Source organism: Lissotriton helveticus, chromosome 3_1 (genome assembly GCF_964261635.1).
Source record: "Lissotriton helveticus chromosome 3_1, aLisHel1.1, whole genome shotgun sequence".
In the NCBI taxonomy this organism is placed as follows: domain Eukaryota; kingdom Metazoa; phylum Chordata; class Amphibia; order Caudata; family Salamandridae; genus Lissotriton; species Lissotriton helveticus.
In genome coordinates, this window is record NC_136061.1 from 186744027 (window position 1) to 186770816 (window position 26790).

The window sequence follows — 26790 nt, forward strand, 5'->3', positions numbered from 1 at the left end:
ACAATTCTAGACACACTATAGCATTGTGCTCAATGGGTTTTCATCTTATATGTACAGTTGATTACTTTGTAGATTACTTAGGTAGTTCCAGGAATGGATCCTAGGTTCAGTCCTGGGGTCTCTAAGCTGAAACCAATTTAGTAAAATCGTTTTAGTTATGGTAGTGATTTTTCAGGAATATAAAGCTGTTTTAAAAGTTTACACTTAGAAACCTTTCAAAGAAAAACTGACAATGTTATCCAATGGAAGAAAATTCATGTTGCAGGTAAAGTATGATTTCGTTACTTTTGTCATCCAGTACTGGGCTCCTGGGTCCAGCACTGGGATCTCAACTTAAAACAGGTGAGTAATTGCGTTTCAGTATTTCGTATGATCTTTACAGAATATTTCAAGGTTTCAAAAGTAGACACTTAGAAGATATTTCATAGAAAAGCAGCCAATGGATTCCTATGGAGAAAATACAGATTACTAGTAAACCCGGTAAGGATTACTTTTGTGGTTCAGTACTGGGCTACAAGGTACAGTACTGGCTTCTCCCCTGATCACAGGTGAGTACTTCGGAATTCGGGTGATTTTATATGAATATTTTTAGTTTCCAAAACTTCACACTTAGAAGATTTTTCGAGTCATACCAGTCAACGTTATTCAATGGCAGGTAAGTGAGTTATCGGTTTCAAGGTGAGTACTTGGCTGGTGAAGTTAGGGTTCTGGGCATAGACTATGGGGTCCTACAGGGTCAGGTAAGTACAGTTCGTTCACCCCCAGCGGCACAGGGGCGGCCGGGTGCAGAGGTAGTTAGGCCCAATGTTATCCAATGAGGGAAAGGGAGCCTCGGGTTGGTGGCTGCTGGCTAGCAGGCCACGCGGCTGTGGGAGCTGGGCTCCTGGTCACTTGCTCAGGGCAAATGGGGAAGTAGGATAGGGTACAGGTTGCACTGCCAGGGGCACTCGGGCGGCAGGGTGCTTTTGAGCCGTCGGGCGCACAATGTTATTCAATGAGGAACTTGAAAAGGGAACAAAGGCTGCAGGCTCGGGGACGAAGGATCTTCTGGAGCGACCAACATTTCGAGGGGTAATTTGGGATCTTGGAGGATAGGAAGGCACCCAGGAGTTGGGCACAGGGGGCCGTGGGGCACCGGGTGCAGGGGTGTCTTTTGAGGTCGGGAAATCTTACCCCCTGCTGGTTGCGGTCGGAGAGGTCCTCTGTCCTGAGGCTGCAGGCCTCGTCGGGGTCGTCGAGGAGGGTCTTTGGGCACTGGACTTCGGGTCCCAGTTGCTGGGTGGACGTCCTTGTGGTCCTGGATCACTCGGGCACGTGCCGGGCTCGGCGGGTGCAGAGTGGGTTGGTCCGGAGCTTCCAGGCTGGCACCAGGGATGTTGTTGCAGCAGAGCCTCTGCTGATGGGAGTCCCAAGCTTTAAGAGGGTCAGGGCAGGCAGGTGCTCTGGGTGTCCCAAGGTTGCTGTCCACAGGATCGTGCTTTACCACGTCTCCCCCACCTGTGGGGTGGGGTTGGCGCAGGCTGGCACACCCCCCTTCATGACGTAGTTTTTCCCGCCAGTCTTCCCGCCAGAGTGGGGGTCAGGACTGGTAGGGACCAGCTGCTGGGTACAGAAAATGGTCTGGAGAAGCTCACAGAGGCGATATGCCTTTGAAGCTTCCCCCTGCCCATCCTGGGGGAGGAGACCTAGCACCTCGCCCAGGATGTGCATGGTTGCAGGCCCAGTAGAGCGGGGGGGCTCTCCACCCAGGGGTCCAGCAACATGTCTGCTGTGTGGCAGCCTCTGCAGCCACTCAGCCCAGACGTGAATTGTAGGTTAGGTTTTCAGGGGGGATCTCTAAGATGCCCTCTGGTGCATTTTACAATAAATCCCACACTGGCATCAGTGCGGGTTTAATGTGCGGAGAAGTTTGATACCAAACTTGGCAGTCTTCAGTGTAGCCATTATGATGCTGTGGAGTTCGTAATGACAACCTCCCAGCACCATGTACTCTTAATGGCATCACTGCACTTACAGTGCCCAGGAATGGCCCTGGGTACTGTAGGGGCACAGGGCTCATGCACCTGTGCCCACATCTCTGGCATAGGGCACCCAGCTAGAGGGGTGACTGAAGTATGCCAGGGCAGTGGGTTCTGTGGGCATGGCACACAGGGATGTGTGCCAATGGTGACTCTTTGTTTGGTTCTGTACTCAGACACTCAGCCTGCAAAGACAGTGTGTGGGTGTCAGGGTGCAGGGCCCCTGAGGTTGGCACAATAAGTGCTGCAGCCCTCAGGGGTGTTCTCTTGTCACCAGGCCCTGGGTACCTAGGGTACCATTTACTAGGGGCTGACCGGTGGCCAGAGATGTCAATTGGGTTTTAGTTGTACCACCGTTTTAGGGAAGGAACACCGGTCCTGGGTACCTGGTTGGCAGGAGCCCAGAGCACACTCAGTCAAAGCACATCAGAGGTCAGAAAAAAGTGGGAGCATACCAATACAAGAAAGATGGCACTTGCTCACAATTCTCACTTCACACGTTGTGTCTGTGTAATTTACAACCTGTACACATCTTTTTCACTGCACTATTTATTACTATTTTGAAGACGTAACAGGCCGGTCTCTTCCCCTGATATTTACAATCTAACAAGCTGTCGAGAAGGCCCTTTATTGCAATTGGTAGTTTAAGCTATTGGTAGTTTAAGCTATTAGTATTGTAAATGACAGTGCCTTTTATTTGTTTTAAAACCCAAAACAAATAAAAGGCATTGTCATATACATTGCTAGTAGCTCACACTTGCGTAAATGCGAGACCTATTGCATTGCAAATTCTTGTTGTCTTTTGGGCCCTGTTGTTTTGACCTGCTTACCAAATGACCAAGGAGCAGTGATCTTTACTTTTTAGGTCTCGCCTTTACCATTCCGAAGGAATGGGAAATGGCGAGAATTCAAGTGCTCGAACTGATTGTGAAACCACCGCTTTTTTTCGTGGCGTTTTCTTCAAGTGCACGTGGCCACAGGCACGCGCTTTTGGCCCATACACTTTCATGGCCATCTGTTCCTCAATGTCCCTCCCACCCTTTGTTTGATCTTGCTGCGAGTTCAGGCTAATGGCCCTCCCCCAGCACAGAGCACGCATCCCGGCCGCACAGCACATCAAAGGGCTTCTCCCAGCGTGTGCTGTGCGGCTTCTCCTCCCCTAATTATGTGGCCGGCCGTACTTGTGTTTCCCGGCCGCTTCCCGGCCACTCTTGTATTTAATTAGCAGCAGCAGCATTTCTCCTGCGCCAGGCCACATCAAAGGCTCTGTGCCACTTTCACCCACACAGCAACACTTACAGACACGCAATGCCACTCACACCCACGCAAGCCCACTATCATCCACGCAACACCACACTCACCCAAGCAACGCCACTCACCCAAGCAACACCACTCACACAAGCAACGCAACCCCACTCATCCACGCAACCCCACTCATCCACGCAACCCCACTCACCCACGCAACCCCACTCACCCACGCAACCCCACTCACCCGCGCAACGCCACTCACCCGCGCAACGCCACTCACCCGCGCAACGCCACTCACCCGCGCAACGCCACTCACCCGCGCAACGCCACTCACCCGCGCAACGCCACTCACACACGCAACGCCACTCACACATTGTGGGTGCAGATTGTGGGTGCAGATTGTGGGTGCAGATTGTGGGTGCAGATTCAGAGTGCAGATTCAGAGAAAACTCAGCAGCACCACCACCATTGCAATGCAATAGGTCTCGTTTTAACGCAAATTTAAGCTATAGGCCTTGTAAATGACAAAGCCTTTTATTTATGTTCCAAAAACCAGAACGCAAAAATAAAGGGCATTATCATTTACAATGCTAATAGTTCAGACTCGCGTTATTGCGAGACCTATTGCATTTCCAATGCTTGTTGTTCGTGGTCAATCAACCGAGCTGACTGTAGCCCACCCCTCTCTCCCCCTCGCTCTCTCTCGCCACTCTCTCTCCCTCGCCCCTCTATATCTCTCTCGCCCCTCTCTCTCTCCCCCCCACTCTTTCTTTTTCATGATCTAATTGCCTATCTTCCATCCAGGTTTTACAAGACGTTCTGATGATTGTTAGAAGAAGGCTAGTTACTCATTCACTTGATAAGCCAAAGCTGGTCTTCACACCCTTGTTCGAAGTTTGTAGAATTTCTGAATGTGTAACGTGTGCAAGATAGAATCCAGTGCGTTATTCCTGACCTGCCAATGCTGCTGCATGTACAGAAAGATTTTTAAGCAAAGCATAGGATGCATTTCATAATCCTACTATATGCATTGGCAAAATATTTGAACTTTATACTAAGCACTGGGGAGGTGTTGGGGGGAGGGAGAGAACTCTACGCCTGTCCTTGGCGTAAAGAAGCTTGAATTGCTGTGAAACTTTCTCTGCTGGTGTCTGTTTTATGCCTCCTTGTGTAAATGACACTTGCCCTGGTATGCTGTTCCTGACGTTTGTGCATTATTGAACAGTTAAACCTTTCCTCTGGTTAAAAAAAAAACAAAAAAAACGGACTCTTGCGATGCGTGTTTTCATGCCATTCCTACTGATGCTACCTAAACTGATGCACCAGTCTTCTGGATATTTGTGGAGGACCCCTAGAAGCTCTCAGTGCTGAATCTGCACTTCCAATGACTAACCCTGGGTTAGGTGTTGATTACCAGAACCTCGCAACCGTACCATATTTTTATACATAGCTATTTTTTTTTCAGATCAGGCAGCAAACGGTGAAGTGTCTGAGAAGGTACCAGGACCAAAAAAGCAGAAACAGCAGCTGCGGCCGCGCAAGGATAAGGCTCAGCAGCACACCTTCACTCACCAGCTTCTTGCCTCCACATTAAAGGTATTTTAAGTTTTGTATCCAGACTGCTAGGCTGTAGGGAAAGCAACTAACCAAAAGTAATATTGGCTCTGTATCAATGAGTCTAATAAGTTCTCTTGTTGCTAGGCGAAGCAAATTAGATTTTGTAAGAGCAGCATCCTGTATTTTAATTTTAGGTTTTATCACACCAAGTATGTTAAAAATTACATTTCATCGACCATTTACAGATTCCCCCCAGAAATGTCGACAACACATATGCTAATTTTGACCTGTGAGCTACTTGGAGCTCCATATTCTCATCTCTGCAGTTAAATTGATTATAAGTGCTCAATGTCACTCTAGCTTATTGATAGAGCTGATTTAATCGTAGCAGAGACTTATTGGTATTGCTCCTCAGTTGCGATATTGTACCTTTTTATGCTCTCTGTCATTGATTGTATGTTGGGAGCTTCCAGGCCTTGCTTCCTCGAGCTGCCTTTGATTCAGGGAACTGCCACTTTCTCTCTTGGTAGAAATAAGAGGCAGATACCTCCCTGTCTGCCATCTTTATCACTGATTAGTTCCTTGAAGCTGACTATTTTATTCTGTTACTTGAAGTGCAGCATTTGCTCCTGTGGGGGCATCTAGGAACTAGAGAGAGTTTCTGAAACAGACACCAGAATTGGAAGGGAGTAGTTCAAACTTGGGGTGAGATACATTTTTAGCCTCCACTAAAGGTCAGATGATCCTAAACAAATTTGAAATAGGGGTTATTCCACAGTTTTACCACAAATGTAGAAATCACACACCTGCCCCATTTACATTCCTAAATTTAGGGATGACCAGCTCTTAGTTTAACAGTAGTGATGTCTAAACTGACTATAGTCCTTGAACATCTGTATCATAATCAGTGGACCTGTCTGATAAAATGTTCTATGCACAACATAGAGGGATTAAAACGTTACTTATTTGGACTCTGGCCACCAATGTGAAGGATGGACGGCTGATAATACATCACTTCTGTACTATCAAAGCATGTATTGTAGCCTAGAAGGCTCAGAATCCGGTACATCGTATTAACAAATAAACTTTTGTATAATCCACTTGAGATACCACAATTGTCATATTCATTTGGATTCAATGTGGGAAACCTAGGAATTGAAATGTTGTTTGTGGCTATGCATACGTGAAAGAAACCTGAGCTTACCGCCCTCAACATCCGTGCAGACATTGAATGTACAGAATGCATAACCACTCCTAGATTCCTTACCTTAGCCACTGATGGTGGTCCTAAATTTGACGCCCACATGTTTTGTGGCACCAGGGTATCAGGCCATTCTCCTTTCCATCAAGATTCAAGTCTTGTTTATTTTCAGTGTTTAGCAGATTTTTCCAGCCACTTATCCATTGCAAAAGACAAAATGTTGTTTCCCTCCGTAATGGTGGCCATGATCGTAAACCTCACCTGGGTATTTTATGCAAAGTTGGAAAAAAATTGGACCCTCTGGCATGTAGTGACATCATGAAGGGATTTGGTTAAGTGTTGAAATAAGTGGGAGGGACATGACTGATCCAAGGACAAGTAAGTGTGTGTGATTTATACTGGACTATTAGGACAACCACCCTTTGCGACCCGTCTTTAAAATCTATTCAGTCCAATATAGGACTGTACCGTAAATCCTGCCTAGGAAGAAGAATGACGTGATGAATGCCAGGTGGTAAGTGCAGTAAGATAAATGCTGAGATAGTCATCCTCCGAACCCTAACCGGTAATCTACAAGTATATCATTCTTTTTAAGAGAAACTGCAGGTGTTTGTTCAATGCATGTTCTGCCCGTTTTGCTGGATTTGACTGATTAAAACTGGGCCTAATGTTTGTCAAATGCAAAGGGTTTTCCTAAGATTGTGTATGTTTTTTCGAGATCCTGGGAATGACTTGCCTCTGTATTTCGTTCAATCATTGAGTGTGATGTTTAATTATCTTTAGTTGGCTCTAGGGGCTCTGTAATTTCAAGCTGAATAGATAATTAGGTATCCAAAACTATCTTTTTGCACTGCTAGTAGCTTATTGGATCACTGGAGTTTTCTGAATACGTGGTCCTTTAGATGCAAGAAGTTGCCAGTCCTCTACTTACAATGCTTCTCTTAAACGGAATAATTGCCTTACTCAAATCCTAAATTTTTTCTTATTCCGTGTGCTTTCTGTGTCACTCAGTAGATGACTGAAACTGGCTTTGCTAAGAATAGGTCATTTAATCCACAAATTGCCTGACTCCTCTTGCTTGCTCATCTCAGCCAAGGAGCTGCCTTTCACGTGCATATTTTGGATCCTAGGAGTTGCTTGTTGACACTCTTTATTGCTCATTTGATTCCATGAGCACTGCTTGATAGAGCTACCCGTTAACCTTCATAAACAATTATTTATTTTTAGGCACACAGTGGGAATGTGACCTGTTTGGATTTCAGCAGCAATGGCAAGTACCTGGCTTCTTGTGCTGATGACCGCACTATTCGGATATGGAGCACCAAGGACTTCTTGGATCGAGAGCACAAAAGCTTGCGAGCAAACGTTGAGCTGGACCATGCAACGCTTGTGCGCTTCAGCCCAGACTCCAGGTTTGTAAAAAGAGTTGTATGTACCATGGCTTTGCACTTCCAACTATATAGAACGGAGGGTGGGAGCAAGCCAAATGTCCCCTAGACAAGAAGGTATGTTGAAAATACATTTGACTGTTGAATGAATATCTGACGTTACAACTCTGGTCTTTACCCCGCAGGCATTATAACGCATTGACCTTTATGATGCGCTTTAATACCAAGAATGGCTTTGCCCCATATTGTAATGTCTGAGTGTGTGTGTGTGTGTGTGTGTGTGTATATACACATTTGTGTATACACATATATATTTGTGTGTAATAAAAAAATATAGAAATCTATAATATATCCTTACCTCCCCTACCTATAAGCACCCCTAAACCCCAAATTTACCCTTATCCTCTTTACTTCAATATAAAAAAATACAGAGATCTATAATATATCCTTACCTCCCCTACCTATAAGCACCCCTAAACCCCAAATTTACCCTTACCCTCTTTACTTCAACCTACCGGTTAACCGTAAAAATAAATTTGCCCCCGTTTATCTCTTCTCATCCCTTAACCCTAATATCACCACCACCCCTATTACCACTACATTTTTAGGCCGAGCATAAGCAGCATGCATGAGCTGTCTCCAGAGTCAGGGCTGCAGGAATTTGTGTCTCTGTTGCAGTACCCAACACCTTTAAATCGAATTGGTTATCAGTGCCCCATAGCCATCCGTCTTTCAAACTTTGAACTGATTATTTGTTTCACATGTTTTAGATGGTAAGTGGTAGGAGTCACTGATTGCTAAAAATAGACTGGATTGCAGACTTACTTCCTAGCAGCGTATTTAGTTTTAACTTTTTACCCTAATTTACGCTTCAAGGGTTCATAAAATATTTCTTTTAATAAAAGAAATTTCACTTGTTGTGTGTTTGGGGTGGGTGGTCTTTGCCCTCTACAGAAAAACACTTCACAGTGCACATGTGCAGTTTGTTTAATGTTTTTAACAGAATGTCATAATTTCTAATGTTTGAAACATTAGCGGACATCTGCTCCGAAAAGCACCAACATTTAATTTTGCACATACAAAAATATTGTACTGTTTTATGTTTGTTTAGGTATTAAAAGTGGATACCAAACACTCTTATTCATGGAGGCATTTATTGCTCCTTCCAGAAAAAATATGCTACATGCCCGACCTAAAGGCACCCCAGAGATCCTTAAAGTGCTACATGTCACGGGTAATGCAATCGCATTTCTGCCTTCACGGATTATGTTGTTGGCACAGAAATTTTAAAATCTTCTAAAGAATCAGAGAACACAGATATAAACTCCCAGCTGCCCAAGGGGTCTCATGTAAATCATGGTTTCCAAGATAGCACGTTTTTTGCTCTTTTGTAATGCTTTTTACTTGTTTTTTTGCCGTGGAGCAGTCATTGAAGGAACAGACTGTAATTTAATCTGTCAAAGAGTGCTTAGATGGTCAACTGTCAACATGTTTCAGGCTAGTGCCCTCATAGGAGGTGCAGCAGCCTTCTTCAGGACTTCATAATAGTTACCAAAATTATAAAGAAAGTGAATATACAAAACCAGTGTTTGAAGTTTTGAGACTATTTCAGTCAGTGATCCACTGGTCGGTACTGCCTGCTGTAGTCAGGCAACTAACCTCATCTACACCTTGGCACAAAGCTCAAGGGACACCTTGAGTCCACGATTCCTTAGACTACGAGTAGCGTCATCAGACCAAATTCCATAAGAAAGCTGGAAGACAACATTACCTTTCATCAGGATCTATACCAGTACTGGGAAATTATAACCTCATGTAAGCTTTCCACTTTTAGGGCTCCCTTCAGTCATGTTGAGTCCTTCAAATAAGCGTCATTTACAGTCCAAGCAAGGAAACTGTGGTGCGCCTTCCAGAGCTCATCCTGTTTGTGTGGTGCCAGCCTATTCCTGCAACTTTGGTCCCAGGTCTGTGTCCCTTTTGGCTAAGGCTCAACGAAGGCACTCTCCTTCTGGTAAAGTGTTAGCCTATATTACATCAAAAACCGGAAACTCAAACAGAAGAAACCTGAGACTATAAGTGATATTTGGTAAGGATCAGCCTATAATAGAATCTGGGTGACCATCAACTCTTCACGGTGATCATTATTATCATTTGGTTAGCCAGTTCAAGGGGTGATGGGTCTCTTGATCATAGAGCACGCCATACCAATATATGAAAGGCTAGATCTTGCCCAAATTCACTCTAGAAAAGTGAAGTGAGTAATACTGTAATTACCCACTGGAAAAAGCAGAAAGGAAAGGCAGTGCAAGGAAAGGTGGTGAAGTTAAAATAGGGTTGTGTGCCCCAATATGGAACTTTTATTCAGAATGCAGGCAACAACCCCCTAATTAAAAAAAATAGAACAGTGCAAACTGCAGTATTAAACAAATAACTGCCAAAAAAAGGCCGACATGTTTCAGCCGAGTGGGCCACTGGTCCCAAGGCTTTCTTCAGGGCCTCTGCTCTTATACAATCGCTACTGCAATGGTGTAATAAAGCACATCTAATTACTAGAGTACTTGCTGTGATTAAAGTGAAACCAACAAAATCAGATCCTCCACATCAAGGAATGTAATTATCATCTGTAATAAATCAAAATAAACCAATATAAGTCTCCAGTTACTTCTACGAGTCCCTTTTATAATCAAAACTACCACATGTAATGAATGTAAATTCGCTCACCCGGCTTGACCGGGGACTGGACCTCACCTCACCTGGACCATGCTCAGAGTGTGGAGGCCCCGCTCTGTAAACAGTAAAATAAAATGAAACAAAGAGATGCAAGGAGAGGAACCATGGACTTGAAAGACAATACATTTCCCCATGAGACCTACGGCACAAATCTCTGTTTCTTAAAGAACTGTCCAGCAGGTAATCTGTCTATGACAGCTAATGATCACTCGATCTTCCCCCCGCAAAAAACAACCTCACCCACAGTAGAGGATGTGATATTAACTAAGCCTCTAGTTGGTTATCTCCGCTGAATACGCTCGGACTCTTGGTTCAGTATCTATTGATAAGATACTAGGTACAACAAGAGTCCCAAATCATTCCAAACTTTATATTTGAAAGTAGTGTGCTTAAAAAGAAAACAAGTCCTCTAGATGTAATGGCCATTATGTTAAAAATCATGTATGCTCGAGCCTACCTCTCCGTCGGTACCTCGAGACTGCTCTGAGTCTAGGGGAGGCATCTGACCGAGGGAGGAGGCTCCTTTAAATATCTGTAAATCTCTTGAGTCATAGTCTCAAGAGATTTACAGATATTTAGCATACATGATTTTTAACATCCCCGGTCAAGCTGAGTGAGCGAATTTACATTCATTACATGTGGTAGTTTTGATTATAAAAGGGACTCGTAGAAGTAACTGGAGACTTATATTGGTTTATTTTGATTTATTACAGATGATAATTACATCACTTGATGTGGAGGATCTGATTTTGTTGGTTTCACTTTAATCACAGCACGTACTCTAGTATTTAGATGTGCTTTATTACACCATTGCAGTAGCGATTGTATAAGAGCAGAGGCCCTGAAGAAAGCCTTGGGACCAGTGGCCCACTCGGCTGAAACATGTGGGCCTTTTTTTGGCAGTTATTTGTTTAATACTGCAGTTTGCACTGTTCTGTTTTTTTAATTAGGGGGTTGTTGCCTGCATTCTGAATAAAAGTTCCATATTGGGGCACACCACCCTATTTTAACTTCACCACCTTTCCTTGCACTGCCTTTCTTTTCTGCTTTTTCCAGTGGGTAATTACAGTATTACTCACTTCACTTTTCTAGAGTGAATTTGGGCAAGGTCTAGCCTTTCATATATTGGTATGACGTGCTCTATGATCAAGAGACCCATCACCCCTTGAACTGGCTAACCAAATGATGATAATGATCACCGTGAAGAGTTGATGGTCACCCAGATTCTATTATAGGCTGATCCTTACCAAATATCACTTATAGTCTCAGGTTTCTTCTGTTTGAGTTTCCGGTTTTTGATGTAATATAGGCTAACACTTTACCAGAAGGAGAGTGTCTTCGTTGAGCCTGAATTGAGGCTTGTAGACCCCCGGTTCGTTGTGTTGTTTACAAGTTAGTTTGTTGGGGATATGAATCTGAAGCTGGTCTCTTAAAATTTCCCTTTGACCCTCATACTCTTTTGTGTTACGGTGTCCCTTTAGGCTAAGGCAGATTTCTATAATGCTAGTGCGGCCTGGTTCAGTGCCATGTTGAGAACTTCAAAGGAAGTAACCCATGGATGTGTCAGGCATTGGTGCTTATGGTGCTGCCTTTGGCGTCATTGACTTTGGCTAAAATACCGGTGGCACAGTCTTCAATGTTGTTTAGTCTGATGACAGACATCATTGGGAATTGATATTATTTTTATAATAATTTGTAACAAATGGAAGGGAGTTTGGGGGATCACCCTAATACAGATAGACGGGTAGATTGGTTTCACTTACCTTATACACACTTATCTTTGTGGTAAGGGCATTACGTTGTAATGGATGCGTGGTAAAGGCATGCATTGTAAGTGCATGCATGCTAATGTTATCAAACCCTATGGGACTCCTTCCTTCACTGCACAAGTACAATTTCTTTTTTATGGACTTCAAATGGTTTGCATTCCTTCTATTTCTTTTTTAAATCAATGGTTTAGTTAATTATTATTCATTCTCTCAGCAACTAAACATGACTTGTACCTGTTCCCTCACTCAGAGCGTTCATCACCTGTTTGGCTAATGGAGAAACTATACGTGTCTTCAAGATGGTCAAGAAAGATGACGGCAGCTTTACCTTCTCTGCAGCACCTGAAGACTTTCCTAAAAAGCACAAAGCCCCCATTATCAACATCGGAATTGCTGAGACAGGTGAGTGCTTTGATGGAAAAGTACTTTGGGCCCAGACTCACCTCTAGTATGTTCTACCTTGACACCAGAGTGGTGATGGAGCTTTAGATTTGGAAAACAACACTGATCAGGACAGAATGTGAACGAAAATTACTATTCGAGGCATGTGTGCTGTAGATGCACACGCATTGCGTACTCCTGCTATCTAGTGTTGGGTCCGGATGTTTAGAAGTTGTTTTCCTTAAAAGAAGTCTTTTCCAGTTATGAGATAATGTGACTCCTCCTTTCGTTAATATGGTGTATGGTCATTAACTCCCTTGTTAGATTGTTTTATTTCCGCCATTGGGTTCCGATGTGGTTTGCGGCGCTCCAGTTCGAAAACGTTCTTCTGGATCCCCTCGGTGCACAACCCACTGTACCCTCGTCGGTATTGTTTCTTACGAGTCTTACCATTCTCTGCATGTCCAAAAGATTGGAAAACTCTGTTTTCAGTATAGAAGACATTGCTGGCAGCCTTCGGGCCTAGCCGCGTTGGTCAACTTGCACTCCGTTCCATAATATCCAGTATTCTGCTGACGGAACTGACTCCATTTCAATTCTGTCCTCGGTGCCACTCCAAGTATCCGCGTACCGACCTGCAGAAATTCTGCAATTTGTGTCTCTCACTGGAGCCCAAGTAAGAATACGACGCTTGCCGATCATTCCGATCGAAAAAGACTTTGCAGGACTGTCGGCCACGACGAAGAGAAATACAGCCGCAGAACATCAAACACATCTCGGATATCTTTAGAGAAGATACCGAGCAGGAGGTCTTCTCTATCCAAGAATTGGACTCCGATCAGGAGATTGAGTTGGAGTCTAAAGAAGTTCCAGCGGAACAGAATGATGTGAGGAATTGCATGGATGAAGTCGCTCTAGGGACGGTAGGAAATCAGGAAGAGTCTGGCCATGACCCAAGCATCAATGTGGAAGTGTGCACTCTTTCTCTCCAATCCCCTTAGATAATTCCTTGTGTGTCTAAAAATGCCTCTAATCTGGTTCCCCACTGGACCCGGCCCCCTCCTTTATTCTTGCCATGGGGGCAGAGGTTATTAACCCTCTGATGAATCGGATACTGAATACCTCCCTCTCGTCAGCCAGAGTACCGTCCAAATGGAAACAAGCGTAGGTTATCCTGCTGCTCAAAAAAACCCAGACAGACCCCTCTGACCCATCCAACTATAGGCCGATTTCCCTCCTTCCCTCCTTCTCTAAACTTCTAGAGAAACATGTGAACTAGCAGCTGTCTTCATACCTTGAAATGAAGGACCTACTACATCCCAGTCAGTCGGGCTTTCGCCCTAATTACATTACCGAAACAGCACTGTAGGAGATAGTTGACTCCATCCGGCTTGGTCTGGAAGTGGGGGACAGGGCGCTGTTGGTCCTGGTAGACCTATCGGCCGCTTCCGATACGATCTCCTGACCTGCCTACACTCGATCGACATTGGCTGGTCGGCCTGGAAATGGCTGGCATCTTTCCTCCAGGGAGGAGACAGGAGGTATGGTGCCATCCCTACTCGGCCTAGTCCCACAAACTGAAGGTTGGGGTCCCTCAGGGCTGTGTCCTGAGCCCGACCTTCTTTAATATCTACCTCACACCTTTGGCTACTTTGGTAGAATCCCTATGGGCAAAAATTGAGTCTTATGCAGATGACACCCAGCTGCTGTTCACGTAGAATAACGAGCCCTGCCCAGGCAAGTTAAATATTCCTTGCCTTTCAGCGGTATTTGCGTGGCTGTACGTGAACCAGCTCAGATGGAGAAACACCCTTTCAGTCCTGGCCACCAGATACTCACACCAACATTATCAAAAACCAGGTGGTGAAAAACTTGGGCTTTAAATTCGATAATCAGCTACCATTCCATACTCAAGTAAACTCGGTAGTGGGCACTTGCTTTGCCCTCCTGCGACTTCTTCGGAAGTTTCTATTCGTTTTGTCTTTGGCAGCCAGACAACAAGTGATTCAAGCCCTGATGATATTCCGTCTTGATTATGAGAACAGCCTTTGCTTGGGCATGCCTAAGTATCTGACGGGCCGGCTTCAGCTGGTCCAGAATGCAGCGGCCCAAACTATCTTCAAGCTCCCCCGTGACTCATGTGTCAAGCCTTTTGAGGAGCCTTCATGGCTTCCAGTAAGGAAAATAATTATCTTTACGACACTACTTGTGACTCAGAAAGCCTTATACGGAATGGGCCCTGGCTACCTAAAATACAGTATCTAGTTCTATGCCCCACAGAGAAATCTCTGCTCCTCGAATCTTTTCCTAGCCAGTACCCCACGTATCAAAAAGGCTAGGTCGGGGGAAAGTCCCTTTCCTTTGTGGGCCCGTCCCTTTGGAACAAACTGCGCCCGACCCTAAGAAGCATTAAGTCAACACCTGTGTTCCGGAAGAAGCTGGAAACATGGCTTTTCTCCAGCCATAATCCCCTTCTTGCTCCCATCGCTACTTTTTGGCATCCAGCGCCAAGACACTCCTTGGAGTAGCAGCTGCGCTTTATAAGTACCCCTACATAGACATAGTAATAAAGCCCCTTTGTCTTCCAAACTACCTTCCACCAAGTAAAAGGCTTTTGGGCTACTACTGCCTGTTGGCCATGTTCGGCACTGAGTGACTGCTTCCAAAGCCTTGCCCTCGGGCTAGGCACTGAAACAGACAATCAAGCCTTCCGGTTAGGGCCCAAGCCGAGATGATACCCCTTCAGTTCCGAAACATCCTGGACCGAAAGAGAAAAAAGGCAAATCCAGCTCGGTATTGAAACAAAGACTCTCCATTAAAACCACCGGAGCCGATTTTGGAAAAAATGAAAGAGAAGCTGGATCCCAAACAAAAGACTATTTATATCTATCCTGATACTGGACAAAACAGCTAAACCAGTATTACCTTCAAAAAGGAAGTAGCAGCTGCGCTTTATAAATACCCCTACATAGACATAGTAATAAAGCTCCTTTGTCTTCCAAACTTCCTTCCACCAAGCAAAAGGCTTTTGGTCCACCACTACCAGTTGGCCATGTTCGGCACTGAGCGACTGCTTCCAAAGCCCCGCCCTCGGGCTAGGCACTGAAACAGACAATCAAGCCTTCCGGCTAGGGCCCAAGCCGAGACGATACCCCTTCAGTTCCGAAACATCCTGGACCGAAAGAGAAAAAAGGCAAATCCAGCTCGGTACTGAAACAAAGACTCTCCATTAAAACCACCGGAGCCGATTTTGGAAAAAAGGAAAGAGAAGCTGGATCCCAAACAAAAGAAGATTTATATCAATCCTGATACTGGACACAACCGCTAAACCAGTAATACCTTCAAAAAGGAAGGCAGACACTGAATACAAAATCCCTTTGAAGACGAAAAAAGACATGGATACCAGCCCTATTAACATTCCTCAAACCTCTCCACTTTCTTCATCAATTTCCATTATACAAGATGTAGATCCTCTACACATTACACCATCAGGTTCTCCTAACACAAATCGTGATTTGGGAGAGGATGACGATTATTATAATCCGCCACCATATATAGATTCACCTAAAGATATAGACCCTGATCTATATCCAGCAAAACCTTCCCCTCCTGATGATACTACTGCATATCAGGAGTTGATTGCTAGGACAGCCAATTATCATGGAGTACTCTTACACAAAGAAGCCCTATAAGAGGATTTGTTATTCAAAATCTTAGGAAATGGACACAAAACAACACAAAGTTGCCTATGTTAAAAGGGATGATGAGGCATACAAATTATATTTTTAAGGACCCAGTTACAGCACGCATACTAACACCTAGGGTGTATAAAATATATATACCCCCACCATCTGCCCCAGTTTCTATTAGTCAGTTGCCTTTGGATTCTTTGGTGGTCTCTAATGCCTGTAAGAAGACAAACTCACAAGCCTCAGGAGAGGCTCCACCTCCAGGTAAAGATTCCAAGCTTATAGATGAGTCGGGGAAGAAAGTAGCTGCTCAATCAGCCAACCATTGACATATAGCTAATACGCAAGGTCTGTTGTCCAGATACAGCTCACTGGGATGTAATGGAACAATGATTGCAATATCTCCCAGAAGAACACAAAAAGAGGGGGCAGGAAATAGTACAGGAAGGTAAACTTTTTTCTAATTAATCTATCAGGTGTGCAGTAGATGCTCCGGATACTGCAGCTAGAGCAGGCAATACTAGCATTCTGCTAAGAATACATGCTTGGCTCCAAATTTTTGGTTTCACACCAAAAGTTCAGCAAACCATTCTTAATGCACCCTTTCATAAGGAACACCTTTTTGGGCCTCAAATTGACCAATCTATTGAAAAGAGGAATAAGGATACCGAAGTGGCAAAATCTATCCTTTTACAGAGGAGGTTCCAAAACTAATGCCACAGATACGGCTGTGTCTTCATAAAAGACACAAACACAATCATCCCCCTCTAGAGGATTCTACAAGAGTGGTTATAGAGGGAACAATTTTAAGGGAAGAGGTAGAGGTACACCAACCTGCACCTCTCAGTCCACTAACAAGCAGTGACTTGCTAGTACTCCTCCCCGACCATTCATCACCTGACGGGCGAAGATTCTAACCATTTTCTCAAATTTTGCAGGAAATAACAACAGACCATAAAGGATTTTAGATATTATCCTGCATGGTTATTGTCTGGAGCTTACTAGCAATCCTCCAATTATTCCACTTCGCATACACAAACTCTTGTCACAAGACCAACAGCTCCTCAAGCAAGAGGTACAGTACACGCTTTTCTAACAGAAGGAGCTATTGAACCAGTTCCATTACAACATCAAGGATCAGGAGTTTACTCACTTTACTTCATAATCCCCAAAAAGGACGGATCTCTAAGACCAATCTTACAGCTCAGAACGTTAAACATGTACATACTGTCAGAACACTTCCATATGGTTAACCTTCAACAAGTGCATCCACTTGTACAGCCAGGCGACTTTATGTCCACACTAGACTTAAAGGACGCATACTTCTATATTCCTGTACACCCAGCACATCGCATATATCTTAGATTTGTGATAGCAGGAAATCACTATCGGTTCAAAGTATTCCCATTCTGACTAACTACTGCACCCAGTGTATTTACAAAATGTCTGGCAGTAGTACCAGCTCATTTAAGAAGACCAAAAAAACATGTCTTTCCATATCTGGACAATTGGCTCATCAAAGCTAACACACTGCAAAGGTGTCTACAGCACACTCCAGCTACCAGAAGGGTGGCCCTTCATCGACCCAATTCCAAAAGCTATGCTAACAGCAGATGCATCTCTCGCAGGTTGGGGTGCCCATCTTCAGCATTTAACAATTTAGGGCTTTTGGAACAACAAGCAAAAACGTTTTCACATCAATTACTTGGAGCTTCTAGCTGTTTACCTAGCACTAAAAGTTTTTCAGCCTCAACTTCTAGGGAAAGTTGTCTTAGTCCGGACGTACAATATGGCAGCCATGTACTATGTACAAAAACGGGGTGTGGGGGGGGGGTGCTGGGCATACTCTATAGTTAAACACACGGAAGATACCGAAGGTCTTTCTTGATCCAAACTCAATGCAGAGCCTGTAAAGTGTTCTACACCGGTAACTGGAGCCAGAAGATTCTTATAGTACAGGAGACACACAGAAAAGAAGTGAATATTGAGATGTAGTTCAAAGTAAGAACTCAGTCCAGAAAAAGATTATGAACCCATAGAAAGTACCCATCAGCCCACTCAATAGTGGAACTTCGTCATCTGGGATTTTTTGTTTGAAAAATTGGTGTCCAATACGCCCCTCCTCAGATGAAACTTGAGGCTAGCTTAGGACCCAATGGTTGAACCTTCCACCAGAGAGGATGACAGAGTATGAAGGCTGATAGGGCTTAGTTGCAGTGCTTAGAAAAAGTGTAAGAGAAAACAATAGTAATCCAAGTGATTAAAAATACCTATCTTCATGTCAATAAGGAAACTTTATTATGTGTGCCCATCAAGATGGTAGAGTGAAAATAGCTGTGAAAATAATTGCTATTTACCATAGATGTTAGTTGGTCAACATGTTTCAGCCTCTCCAGGCTTTCGTCAGGACCTATAATTCACTACTGCAACACTTACTTTTTGTGCTGTGAAGGACAGACTATAGATATTCTTAGAAATTGTGTATTATCTCCTGTAGAACAACATAAACACAGAGAAAACCATACAGCAACAAGTTATGGTAATTTCAACGATAATCGTTAATTTGTGTTTTAACATACATGTACATTCTATTGTATGATTTGTAACTTACCCAATATTATGGGATGAGAGACCTCACCTCACCTGGCAACGGCTCAGGGTAAGGAGGCCACGCACTATAAGGGATTAATAAAAATAGTATGTTTTAGTTCATCTCATAATTTGTTAGTTCATCTCTTTGTTTGGATAGGTGCATCCAGATCGCGTTCTAGTACAGACACAGTATGGCAAGAAAGAAGGCCAAAGCCTGGATGACTTCTTTGGTATGGTATTTCAATCCAACTCTGTCCTGATCATTAGAAGTAGCAGACACGTGACTTTATACCCCGAGTGTTAAAGGCACGCTTGTATCTCAATGCGTTTCATTCCCACTCAAGCTAACGTGTACCCCTCCTAGAATCCGACATTTCTGATAGAAAGTCTGATAATATACGTCGGAAGGGAAGAGACAAGTGAATCTGGCACTGTTTTTGCTTCAGAAAGGTCCATTACAAGTGCCCTTTCACGATTTTAAATAATAGCATAGACTCAGCCAGTATTACGGGCAAAGACTGAACCGCAAGACCTACCGCCGCCTGGAGCACACTCACCTCTCCGTCGTTACCTCGTGCTTCACCGAGCCGAGGGGGAGGTGATGGCCCAGTGCGGTGCGCGCGGTTAAAAGCGCGGCCTGCGGACCTTGGAGAGAGCTGCCTATCTTTGCAATCCGATAGGCCCATGTATCGAGCCAATCCGAAGGTGCATGTCGACAGCCCTGTATGCTCATCATTGATCGTTGGTGCTTTCCTGTTTAACCGATTGTAATAAGCCTTATGCGGACCGCTCTGGGGACTCAGATGGCCGAAGCTGATTGGCTTGACGGCCTAAAACAGGAAACAGCAAAGGGCCAATGACCTTCTACTCCTACGTGTGTTATTCTCTCTAAGCTTCAGCGCTCGTTCATGAAAAGCGCGAATTAGCATGAAAGTCCATTCGGTGGCTGGATTTTGAATACTCATTCTAAACAAAGGAGCAATGAAGTGTAGTGAACTTAGTTCATATTAATTTCGAGTCCATTGTTAGCATTCATGGTCTCGTTTGAGATTTATTAAGACGAGACCTTAATTTTTGTGAAAAATGGGGTAAATGTTAAAACCCAGTTATAAAAGAGACAGTCCACTACATACAGAACTTCTACATTAGACCGCTATGCTGGCAGGGTATGCATTCTTAGTGTGTTTTATTGGGTCAAATATTATTTTATTTATTTCTTTTTCTGATGCAACATACCCTAGTTGTATGTCGTACCATAGTGAAAGCGGAGTGAAAATGAGCGGAGTGAAAAGAGGGCATTTCCCATTAAACGACTGTTTCTAATGGCTAGGGACAGTGCGTTTACAGTTGTTTCCACGCACGTGTTTCGATAAGAAAGTGAGATCCCACACATGACTCATAAACAGAAACAGAAAGGAACAAATCATTTTATGGCATGGTTCAGCCGGCACGTGTCTTGCTTAAAAGCCAAGCCATGTTGTTATTGGAGATGCCGTAAATTGTGTTCTATCATCAGGGCACATTTATAACTGTATCCAGGGGATATCATCGTTCAACCCCTCTGTGTCACATTTCAATTTGTGAACCCATCTCTGTTCCTTTCTTAGTAGAAAATGGGATACATAAGTGACATGTTGAGGTATATAGGGTTGTTCCAGACCACCCATCGTATCTCATCCGCATGGTGTTTTGCGGTGAGGAAATGGGAAGTCACGCCTGATTGTGCTCTTGTGTTCTTGTATACGTAACTTGATTTTCCTGGTCGTCATTCCTATGTATCTCAAACCACATGGACAGGTAATTAAGTAAATGACTCTCTCGCTGTTGCAATTAGTGTGACGTTTCAGCAACCATGGTCGCGTAGTGCCAATGTCCACATTTAAAGTTCTTTGCGTTTGGGGACACACTGAACAATTCCCACAATTTACTTAATTACCTGTCCATGTGGTTTGAGATACATAGGAATGACGACCAGGAAAATCAAGTTACGTATACAAGAACACAAGAGCACAATCAGGCGTAACAAACAGGCGACCCGCCTGACTTCCCATTTCCTCACCGCAAAACACCATGCGGATGAGATACGATGGGTGGTCTGGAACAACCCTATATACCTCAACATGTCACTTATGTATCCCATTTTCTACTAAGAAAGGAACAGAGATGGGTTCACAAATTGAAATGTGACACAGAAGGGTTGAACGATGATATCCCCTGGATACAGTTATAAATGTGCCCTGATGATAGAACACAATTTACGGCATCTCCAATAACAACATGGCTTGGCTTTTAAGCAAGACACGTGCCGGCTGAACCATGCCATAAAATGATTTGTTCCTTTCTGTTTGTGTTTACGAGTCATGTGTGGGATCTCACTTTCTTATCGAAACACGTGCGTGGAAACAACTGTAAACGCACTGTCCCTAGCCATTAGAAACAGTCGTTTAATGGGAAATGCCCTCTTTTCACTCCGCTCATTTTCACTCCGCTTTCACTATGGTACGACATACAACTAGGGTATGTTGCATCAGAAAAAGAAATAAATAAAATAATATTTGACCCAATAAAACACACTAAGAATGCATACCCTGCCAGCATAGCGGTCTAATGTAGAAGTTCTGTATGTAGTGGACTGTCTCTTTATAACTGGGTTTTAACATTTACCCCATTTTTCACAAAAATTAAGGTCTCGTCTTAATAAATCTCAAACGAGACCATGAATGCTAACAATGGACTCGAAATTAATATGAACTAAGTTCACTACACTTCATTGCTCCTTTGTTTAGAATGAGTATTCAAAATCCAGCCACCGAATGGACTTTCATGCTAATTCGCGCTTTTCATGAACGAGCGCTGAAGCTTAGAGAGAATAACACACGTAGGAGTAGAAGGTCATTGGCCCTTTGCTTGTTTCCTGTTTTAGGCCGTCAAGCCAATCAGCTTCGGCCATCTGAGTCCCCAGAGCGGTCCGCATAAGGCTTATTACAATCGGTTAAACAGGAAGGCACCAACGATCAATGATGAGCATACAGGGCTGTCGACATGCACCTTCGGATTGGCTCGATACATGAGCCTATCGGATTGCAAAGATAGGCAGCTCTCTCCACGGTCCGCAGGCCGCGCTTTTAACCGCGCGCACCGCACTGGGCCATCACCTCCCCCCTCGGCTCGGTGAAGCACGAGGTAACGACGGAGAGGTGAGTGTGCTCCAGGCGGCGGTAGGTCTTGCGGTTCAGTCTTTGCCCGTAATACTGGCTGAGTCTATGCTATTATTTAAAATCGTGAAAGGGCACTTGTAATGGACCTTTCTGAAGCAAAAACAGTGCCAGATTCACTTGTCTCTTCCCTTCCGACGTATATTATCAGACTTTCTATCAGAAATGTCGGATTCTAGGAGGGGTACACGTCAGCTTGAGTGGGAATGAAACGCATTGAGATACAAGCGTGCCTTTAACACTCGGGGTATAAAGTCACGTGTCTGCTATTTCTAATGATCAGGACTGAGAGTTGGATTGAAATACCATACCATAGAAGTCATCCAGGCTTTGGCCTTCTTTCTTGCCATACTGTGTCTGTACTAGAACGCGATCTGGATGCACCTATCCAAACAAAGAGATGAACTAACAAATTATGAGATGAACTAAAACATACTATTTTTATTAATCCCTTATAGTGCGTGGCCTCCTTACCCTGAGCCGTTGCCAGGTGAGGTGAGGTCTCTCATCCCATAATATTGGGTAAGTTACAAATCATACAATAGAATGTACATGTATGTTAAAACACAAATTAACGATTATCATTGAAATTACCATAACTTGTTGCTGTATGGTTTTCTCTGTGTTTATGTTGTTCTACAGGAGATGATACACAATTTCTAAGAATATCTATAGTCTGTCCTTCACAGCACAAAAAGTAAGTGTTGCAGTAGTGAATTATAGGTCCTGACGAAAGCCTGGAGAGGCTGAAACATGTTGACCAACTAACATCTATGGTAAATAGCAATTATTTTCACAGCTATTTTCACTCTGCTTTTAACTATACCATCTTGATGGGCACACATAATAAAGTTTCCTTATTGACATGAAGATAGGTATTTTTAATCACTTGGATTACTATTGTTTTCTCTTACACTTTTTCTAAGCACTGCAACTAAGCCCTATCAGCCTTCATACTCTGTCATCCTCTCTGGTGGAAGGTTCAACCATTGGGTCCTAAGCTAGCCTCAAGTTTCATCTGAGGAAGGGCGTATTGGACACCAATTTTTCAAACAAAAAATCCCAGATGACGAAGTTCCACTATTGAGTGGGCTGATGGGTACTTTCTATGGGTTCATAATCTTTTTCTGGACTGAGTTCTTACTTTGAACTACATCTCAATATTCACTTCTTTTCTGTGTGTCTCCTGTACTATAAGAATCTTCTGGCTCCAGTTACCGGTGTAGAACACTTTACAGGCTCTGCATTGAGTTTGGATCAAGAAAGACCTTCGGTATCTTCCGTGTGTTTAATTGTGTAGTTGGGGGACAAGATACCCTAAGGTCTAAAAAATAAATTCCCCTTGGGCCCTTCTCCACTATGTGTTTCTAAGCATACTCTATAGTTGTCATGCCTCTCTGACCATTTGGCGTTGGGCAATACATCAGGAAATTAATCCCCTGGCAGAACAGCTTCCAGGGATGCACAACCAATTTGCAGACCTCCACAGCAGGATGCAGCAACAAGTACCCAAATGGGAACTGCTTCCCCAGGGTCTCCTTCCATACATCCAAAAATGTGGGTTTCCACAGATAGATCTCTTTGCCACAGCCGAGAACTCGAAATGCCCAAACTTTGCCTCCAGATTTCCACAGGGCAAAGTATTTAAGTTTCATTGGTCTATACACATGTTCATATCAAAAGAACGCCAACGGAGACAGGCATCAGGGAACGTCACTCGCAATAATCAATATCTCCAATGTCCCAAGGCTTTAATGATTTCGGTGTGTCACAAGGCCTCGGTGTTCTCCTAGTCCCCGGCGTCTCCAAAGAGTCGGTATATTTTCTCAAGATTCAGAAGTTCGTCCCATGTACGGTTTCCAAGCACCAAACACGGGACGAACTTCTGAATCTTAAATACTTTGCCCTGAAGAAACCCTCTTGAAGGGTGAAACACGTTGGCTGTATCCTAAAATGTTTAAAGGTTATTTGAAATAAAGGATTTACATTGCACACCTACAGTACCTGCGAAAGAACTCTTCTTTGCGTGTTAACCAACTGTTGTTTTTGTCTGTATTGCCTCTCATCCGCCATTTTGGTCAGGGAGATTTACTTATGCTTTACCGTCTCTCCCTCTCTTCCATTTCTGGTTCGGAAACTCGGGGAGACCTCACACTGATGCTAGTGGCTCCCACATGGTCTCGTCAACCATGATTTAACCCAGATCTGTGACTGGGGGTGAGTGTCTGAAAAGTTTCAGCACTCCGTCCATCATCTCCTTGTGTTTGCTTTGTTAGCATACAGTCTATGCAAAACATGTGTGTTCGAGGCATGTGGGCTGCTAAATTCATATCTATTGCATAGATCGCCGCCTAGTGTTGGGTCTGGATGATTGCACATTGTTGTCCTGGAAGAGTCTTCGAAGTATCACGAGATAGGTGGCTCCTCCCCTGGACTACAGTGCGCATGGGCATCGACTCCATCCCCAGATTGTTTTTTTCCGCCATTGGGTTCGGATGTGATTTCGACGTCTCCTGTTCGGAATCGATAAAACAACTTTTGAAGGCCACAAGGCTTTCTTTACTTCGTCGGTATTGTTAGCGTTCGGTCTCGTGTGTACTCCAACTCTTCGAGTCGGATAACTGTGGAGTCGGGTGACTCTTCGGTCATCGAGGCCCTGTCGACGCAGCAAGACCCAGACGACGCTACGATGGAACGAAGCCCGTTCAAGTACTGTCCCGTGTGCGGTTCGAAATACCCACACATCGACGTGCATCCTGTATGCAACAGGTGCCTGTCGCCGGACCACAACGAGGCCAACTGTATGGCCTGTTCCAAATTCAGGTCGAAGAAGACGCTCCAGATTCGGCGCGTGGCGCGCCTCGAGGCCCAGCGATCGGCACCAGCGCCGGTCGACATCTTTACAGACCCCGAAGCAGACGAGCAAGAGCTTCACCTGCAGATCTCACCTTCATCGGCGGAGGTCGAGGCCGACTACGGGGAACCCATCGAGGGCCTGGACCTGTACGAAACCGTCGAGGAGGTAGGGGACGACGAGGAAGTTTATGGGGCCGCGGAAGATAGCTCAGAGGAAGAGCTATGCCCCGTGCGTACAATTACTAAGGCTCAGGTCACGGGATCGCCACTCGGCCTTACCCACGACCCTACTCCTCGATCCTCGGCCCCGCCTCCTGGCCCGGCTACGGACACGACTACGGAGCCTCCATCACACAAATCGAAACAGAAACCTTCGGAATCGAAAACTACAAAGATGGCCGACACACCATCGAAACTGAAGACGTCTGGGACTGCATCAGTGCCGTCGTCTTCGGAGGCCTCGAAGCCAAAGAAGGCTGTCGATCAGGCTAAGGTACCGAAAGGGGCCAAGGAGACCAGCTCGAAGAAGGTCGTCGAGCCAGTGTCGTCTAAGGTGGTCGAGCGGAGGTCGAAAAAGACTGTCGAGACTCCTTCAGCAACGACTGCCGCACCAACAGGCACGCGGACAGTCGAAACGGCGTCAGCAAAGGGCACCGAGCCGAAGTCTGGAGCCCCTACGCCGAAGGTCAAATCCGCTGCTCCAAGGTCAGCGACGTCAACGACTAAGGCCGGGACGGGGGACCGGAGCACAGCTGTCGAAGGTGCATCCGCGCCTCCGCCGCACAAAGACATATCGTCGACGCATGGCTCTTCCCCTGTGGGTGGGCAGAGGTCGTCGGTCGGCTCGATGAAGCCATCCGCTTAGTTTACAAAGCAAGTCACGGACTCCCTGAAACGAATAAAGGACAAGGCGTCGGAGCAGAAAACACACTCGGTGCCGAGGCAGAGTGTTCCACTGGACAAGACTTCGATGCCGATACTCTACACTCTACCGCCAAAGGTGGCGCCGAAGGCTTTTGCCCCTCGTACGGTGACCGAGGAATCAGTGGCTCAGCTCACGGGAGGTTTTGGTCGACCACCCTTGCCTAACGAAGATTCAGAGCAGTTTATCGACACCGACACGGGTAGATTAACCCTCTACAAAAGGAAAATTACAGCACAGCCTGTAGAATCCTATGTCATACCTCTAAAAAAGAAAAGGCCTGCACCAGACACGCCGGACCTTGTTGAACCCATCCCTCAAGGGCCTGGGAGGGGTCCTACACCTTCACCCACTGGTTCCAATGGGGATGAGGGTGACCAAGATGAGCAGTATAATTTCCCTGAAAATACTGACCCTGATGAGCAGCAAGAATCATGGATACACTCTGGTGATCAGGGGGACCAACTGCTGGTCAGTGACCCACATCTGTATGGTGTTAAAACTTCTCCCACTGAAGACTCTGCGGCATTTAATGCCTTAATTGAAAGGGCAGCTTCAAACCACAAAGTAGAGATGCATGCCGACCCAGTGGAAGTTGACTTTTTATTTGATACTTTTTCGGCATCAGAAAAAACGGTGAAGACACTTCCAATGCTTAAGGGGGTTCTCAAGCATGCCACAGACATTTTCAAGGAACCCACCAGAGCAAGAGTGGTGAACCCACGTATTGAAAAGAAATACAGGCCGGCGCCTGGTGACCCTACTTATATTCGGGGACAGTTGCCTCTAGACTCTTTGGTGGTCTCCAATGCCCGCAAGAGGGCAAATTCACAGACAACGGGTGAAGCTCCTCCCCCGGACAAAGAGTCTAAAGTGCTGGAGGCAGGGGGCAAAAGGGTGGCTGCGCAGGCAGCCAACATATGGCGCATTTCTAACACTCAAGCCCTGTTAGCCAGGTATGATAGGGCGCACTATGACACCTTAGAGCAGCTCTTACAACACCTTCCAGACCAGTTTAAAGAAGGAGCTGACATGCTGATACAAGAGGGCAAGCTCATTTCTAACGCTGCGAATAAATGTGCGCTAGATGTCGCTGATACAGCAGCAAGAGCAATAAACACTAGTGTTATGTTAAGGCGTCAGGCATAGCTCCGCATCTCAGGGTTCAAGCCTGAGATACAAACGACTATCCTCAACCAGCCTGTCAATCCAGACAGACTGTTT

The 26790-nt window shown here is 44.9% G+C and overlaps 1 protein-coding gene across 1 annotated transcript in view; it reads left to right on the top strand.

Annotated features, from left to right (window-relative positions):
- Nucleotides 1-26790, top strand: part of TBL2 (transducin beta like 2) — a 139153-nt gene that overhangs the window by 54491 nt on the left and 57872 nt on the right. The window contains exons 2-4 of the mRNA XM_078679573.1: nt 4732-4862; nt 7252-7436; nt 12162-12313. Coding sequence (XP_078535699.1) covers nt 4732-4862; nt 7252-7436; nt 12162-12313 — 468 coding nt within the window. The remainder of the gene's footprint in view (nt 1-4731; nt 4863-7251; nt 7437-12161; nt 12314-26790) is intronic.